Source organism: Triticum dicoccoides, chromosome 4B, assembly GCF_002162155.2.
Source record: "Triticum dicoccoides isolate Atlit2015 ecotype Zavitan chromosome 4B, WEW_v2.0, whole genome shotgun sequence".
NCBI lineage: Eukaryota > Viridiplantae > Streptophyta > Magnoliopsida > Poales > Poaceae > Triticum > Triticum dicoccoides.
Window position 1 is genome coordinate 654,371,989 of NC_041387.1, and position 6,000 is coordinate 654,377,988.

The following is a 6,000-nucleotide window of genomic DNA, read 5'->3' on the forward strand; positions in this document are numbered from 1 at the left end:
ATTTCCGATATGTCACCCAGTATGACATCTGGTATGCCAAAGTCGAACCAGTATGAACTCAATATCCACTAACAGAGATAATACTTTGCTTATCCTTGTACACATTAGTGGATATACTAATAAAAATACATAAGAACATATACTGCTCCTGCCCCTCAGGTGCTTCCATACCAAAATAAGGTGCAAATGGTCATGAAATATTTGAAAACTAATCATCAAGAATCCGGAAAAAATGATCATTAATGTGGCGAACATTAGGAGAAACAAAAAAAGGAAACAAAATCCCACTTTAGTTTTTCTTTATTCCTTGCAGTCAGAATTTGTTTCTCTTTAGTTTCTCCATTTGAAGGGGAGCCTTGGCGCAGTGGTAAAGCTGCTGCCTTGTGACCATGAGGTCACGGGTCACGGGTTCAAGTCCTGGAAACAGCCTCTTATAGAAATGTAGGGAAAGGCTGCGTACTATAGACCCAAAGTGGTCGGACCCTTCCCCGGACCCAGCGCAAGCGGGAGCTACATGCACCGGGCTGCCCTTTTTTTTAGTTTCTCCATTTGTATATAAGATTGCCTTCCAAATTTAGTGGCAGGGTAGATACATTTTTTTGTCAAATTTTTGAAATATTTTTATGCCAAGTGCACCATGTTTGCAGAGGGGGCTGTAGAGGACAGCCGCATGCCAACAACTTTAGGGGAGAAAAGGACAGGGCACTACAGATAAGAATGACTGGGACAAGAGAACAGGAGATTGCAGATGAGAATGACTTTATTGGTTGCTTTTGCTTAATTCCAAATAGTATGTGCCAGCCTATTATATAGACCTCAAGCATATACTTATATAGTAGTATCTTATCTTATTTCTTTTTTGCGCAAAAAAAAGGCATCTTCTCATTTAGTACAGAGGTAAGTTCGGTATACAAGAGCTTGAGGCCGTGTGGCAAACAAAACACAAACTCACAACACACACATAAAACCTAATCTCATAACAGGATGCTTATATTTATCAGGTGGAGCTCTACCCAAAGCTAGGGTCGGCTGAGCCATTGCTTCACACATGAATAGGAGCAGTAGAAAACTGATGACCACTGCATGTGCTCTCAGTTTTCCAAAACAAAGGACAGTTTTGGTCAGTGTCCGATTAACATCAGCTGATTCTAGATTCTTATTAAATTACTTATGGGAGAATGGGCCGCCAATTCTCCCCACTAAGATTTGTAGCAACATGTGCAACACATAGTACCTCAGTGTATCATTATTCTTGCCTTTTTTTTCAACTAAACATCCTATTATTATAGGAAATGCTGAAAACCAAAGGGCAGTTGGTTTTAACCAGTTTCTAGTGATAATCAGCTCGTTCTTGCTATGTTATGGGGCAACCTTAACTTGCAGAATTAATTATATTGAAGTTTAAAAGGTGGAAAAAGGCAGTTTGCAGCTGTTACTGTGATTAGAACCTGCGGAGAGTGGAATCAGGTGCAATGGCAGTACTGCTTAAACAGTCAATGGAACAAAGCAGAAAAGAACTAAAGAAGCCTCACCTAAAGGAAAGCATTTCTGAAACAGGCCTTGCAACAGGCATTTGCATGAACAGAGAGTTCGTGAAGAACTGCAGTCTCCGGCTGGCTTCCAGGTTTTTAGGAACATTTGCAGCTGATTCCTTGATGGTCAGAAGTGAATGCAATCGTTTGATCATGTCCTTCTGCATTCCATTATATCAAGATATATTTATTAAATAATAGCTATAAAGAAATGAAAGCTAACAGGAAAATATCGACAAAACAAGATCACACGACAATACCAATCCAGGTTCATTTGGCCACTTGAGATTACTGAAGAGGCGGCCTTCAGCTCTTGCTCTATTTATCTGACTCCAATCGTCAATGTTAGCACTAACATTCATAAGCAAAGGGGATTAGAAATGAAATGGCACAACAGTATACAGATCTGACTAAAAGGTTAGAACATTATAGACAAGATAGCAGACCTCAAATCAACAAAAAGCACTTCATGATGAACAACTTCGTATAGATCTTGAATAGCATTAACTGCCCCCTTCTTCATATCAGCAGATTCCGTTTCTTTCTGCAAAACATCATTTCAACAGTTATATAAACTAGTAAACTATTCTAAATACCAAACTACAAAGAGTACATTTTAGGAGTGGGAATTAAAATGTTCGATCCGGTTTGGAAAAAGATTTGTATCGTACTTGACTACTTTCACCAAAGTCCTGAACACCCTTGAACAAAACCAGATAATCCACTTCAACTTCTAAAACTCGAGCGAATAAGTAGCAGTGCTATGACATGTGGAACCAAACTAGCGCAGATGCAGCAGAAAAAACATTCTGTGGGAAGTTCGACATGTACTCTCCTTTGCTGCTGCAAATCCATCTCCAGTCTCCATCCAAATCCATAATCATGTTGTCTAAGATAGTGGTGGCATTCAGCAGCGACGACAGACAAAGATAAACTCATCTGCGAATGGGACAACCCTGGCGGAGGTAAAGAATATGGATGAAGCTGGGTTGCCAATCGAAGGCTGACAAGGAGACGAGTTGGGAAGGCATCAAGCGGAGGTGAAGTAAGTGAATTACAGTTGGACAGGCTGATTGATATGATGCCAAGTAATGGTGGTGGTCAGAAACTACAGTGATTATACGGGACGTGATGTATTTGAGCACGAGCTCAAATGAGCTCGGGTGAACAGTAACCCCAAAAACAATTTGAAAATAATTCAAAAAATTCTGATGTTTTTTGGGTGCAAACATTGACAAAAGTTCTCAATGCTCACAAAATAACATTCGTGGAAGTCACAGCAAAACAAAAACAAAATTGATGCTCCAAAAATGTTATTTCCAAAAACATTTTGGAGTACTGATTTTGTTTGTTTTGCCACGACTTGTACGAATGTCATTTTTGGATGAAATTTTGCAAGCACTGAGAATTTTTGTCAATGTTTCCACCCATAAAAATTCAGAATTTTTTGAAATGTTTTTCATTTTTTTTCGATTTTACTGTTCATCCCGAGCTCAAATGAGCTCAGGAGCAGAACATGACTTTCATGATTATACTTTAGTTACTACTGATGTCGAATGTTTCTTGCTGAGAAGAGTTAGCTCATTAGCAAATTTATATAAATAATTAATGCATGGCAACGATTAAGAACTAGGGCTTTTTTGTCAGAAAAGGCCAGCATTGCTCCATGATTTATAACATATGATTTCACCGAAAGTGCTATATGAACAATAAATTTCAAAAAATAATTAAAAACATGAAAAAAATGGTAAGAAACATTTATGTTTTTTTACACGCGTGCAAATTTTCGCGATGGAATCGCATTTGTTTAGGTGTGGACAAAAAAAAGTGCTCCAGAATGCTTCCAGAAACACGTTTTGGAGCATCGCTTTTGGTTTTCTTTTCCCACACCTCCACGAATGTGATTTATCGCCAAACTTTGCACGCGTATAGAAAAAACATCAAAGCTCCTTGCCAAAGAAAAAATCAGATTTTTTTATTTTTTACTGAATTGACTGTTCACTCAAGCTGATGTGAGCAGCCTTTCTCACAAACCAAAGACTCGAAATTACTGCATTATGTGGTTTTTCATGAATCAGTTGCCAAGTAACTCAATCCTTATATCTGTCTCACAAAAGATGTGTAAGAAAAGTTTTCTTCCAAATGCTAATAACATAACACTGCCAACAAACTCACACCGTTGGTCTAGTCCTAGATAGCAACAGCACTGTAATGGACTTGCCTAAACGAAAATAGACAGCACACTCCAGTTTATATCTTACAGGTGGTAGATAACTAGCCTCTTTATGCATTCATAAAAAATGTTTTTACTTGCAGATGTTTGAATTAAAGGACTTAGATCCCATTTCACTCCAAAGCCAACATGTCAGAAGTGGCCCAAATGGACATGCTAGTGTTCCAAGTCATGGCTATACAAGGAAGTGCAAAAACTGGAAATGTTTATAAGACTTGTCACTGCCAATTAAAGGACATGCACACCATACTTAATATAATAAGAAAATACAGCCAACACTCGCAGCCACAGGGGCAGATCAAAATGGTGTAGGGAATGCTAGGAGGTTTCAGCACAGCTTTTACAGTACCAGCGACATCTGGCTTGAGTAGATGGCGCTCTGGCTATAAAATACAGGATTTCTAAAGAGAATCTAGTTCTAGCAAATGGTACAGATTGGATTTCAGCCATGAATAAGGTGATCTTCCGACAAATACGGCTATACAAGCCATGTAACTGAAAAGGGAATGCTAGGAGGTTTCAGTCAAGCGCCTGCCAGCACAAAAAACACCCGGGACGGACAGGTCACTGCTGAATTTCTGCAACCTCAACCAGGCCCTCCTCATCCTACTGCCAAACATGCTGATGCGTGCCAATTGAGCGACTTCCGCCCGATAAGCTTGATCCATCTCGTGGCCAAGCTCTTCGCCAAAATGTTATAGCTGCGCCTTGCCCCCAAGCTCGACAACCTGGTCAGCCATAACCAAAACGTGTTCATCACCAGGTGAAGACTCCACGACAACTTCGTCCTCGTCAAGCAATCGCTCAGGTTGCTGCATCAGCTTGGAGCCCCGAGGATTATGCTCAAGCTTCCATATCTTGGACATTCCTCTTTGACATTTTGCGCCAATATGGTGGATTGGCTCGCCATTCTCCTCTCGACGGCCAGCACTCGCGTACTGCTCAACGGTGAGCCGGGCCCGCTGATTTGGCTCCGTCGCAGGCTTCGCCAAAGCGATCCCCTGTCCCCGCAGCTCTTCGTGTTCGCCGTCAACACCCTTGATCGACTTGTGAAACGCGCCCACAACCTCAGCATCTTGCAGCAGCTGCACCCACGGCTTGTGATCCCGATGATATCGATGTATGCCGATGATGTGGTGCTGTTCTGCTACCCCACGCAGAACGATGTCGTTGCCGCCGCCAAAGAGATTCTCAGCCTATTTGGTGAGGCCTCCGGCCTCAAAGGTCAACTTCGCCAACAGCTCAGCTACTCTTCTACACGGCGACCCTGAGGTAACCACGCCGATTATTACCCAGCTAGGATGCCCCATCATGGAGCTGTCTATCACCTACTTTGGCACTCCATTGACCACGCGCCACCCCACTACCGCCCAGCTGCAGCCCCTTGTTGACAGGGTTGCTAGCCGACTCCCAGCTTGGAAGGCTTGGCTGATGAACAAAACCGGACGTCTGGCCTTGGTCAAATCAGTCCTTAGCGCGATCCCAGTTCACCAGCTCCTGGCGTTTGCGCCCCCAAAGAAAACCCTGAAGCAACTCGAGAATATTCAGCGAGGATTTCTTTGGGCTGGACGCGCCGTGGCCAGCGATGGGCATGTCATGTGAACTAGCGCCATGTCTGCCGCCCTCTCTCGCATGGTGGCCTGCGGGTACAGGATCTGGAACGCGCTTCGGCTACGCTGGCTTTGGTTCTCTCGCGCAGACACTGAGCGCGCATGGCAAGGGCTTGACATACAATTCTCAGCCAAGAAGCGCACACTTTTCTTCACATCGACAACCATGTCTGTCGGGAACGACGCGACCACTTTCTTCTGGTAGGATTGATGGCTCAACGGACGGTCTGTCAACAAAACCATGCCGATGTTCTACCAATGCATCCCCAAGAGGCGTCGCAAGATCAGAACGGCGGCCGATGCCCTACAAGGCAATACCTGGGCACAACATACACGGGGTCCTTCGCATACATTAGATCGGCCAATACTTGCAGCTATGGCAGGCTGTGCAGCACACCACTCTATCCAATGAGCCAGATCAATTGCTCTCGAAGTGGTCTGCCAATGGCGCTTATTCTAACAAGTCCTGCTACTTGGCCACCTTCCATAGATCCACACTTTGCTACTCCTGGAAGCTCATCTGGAATAGTTGGACGCCCCCGCGGGTCAAATTCTTCCACTGGCTGGCCAACTCCATGGCTGCTGGACCGCTGATAGGCTTGCTCGCCGTGGACTGCAGCACACT

At 43.5% G+C, this 6,000-nt stretch overlaps 1 protein-coding gene across 1 annotated transcript in view; it reads right to left on the reverse strand.

Moving 5' to 3' along the window:
* Nucleotides 1–6,000, reverse strand: part of LOC119292080 (callose synthase 9-like) — a 35,153-nt gene that overhangs the window by 12,145 nt on the left and 17,008 nt on the right. The window contains exons 28-30 of the mRNA XM_037570911.1: nucleotides 1,979–2,076; nucleotides 1,793–1,883; nucleotides 1,533–1,693 (exon numbers count right to left, since the gene is read on the reverse strand). Coding sequence (XP_037426808.1) covers nucleotides 1,533–1,693; nucleotides 1,793–1,883; nucleotides 1,979–2,076 — 350 coding nt within the window. The remainder of the gene's footprint in view (nucleotides 1–1,532; nucleotides 1,694–1,792; nucleotides 1,884–1,978; nucleotides 2,077–6,000) is intronic.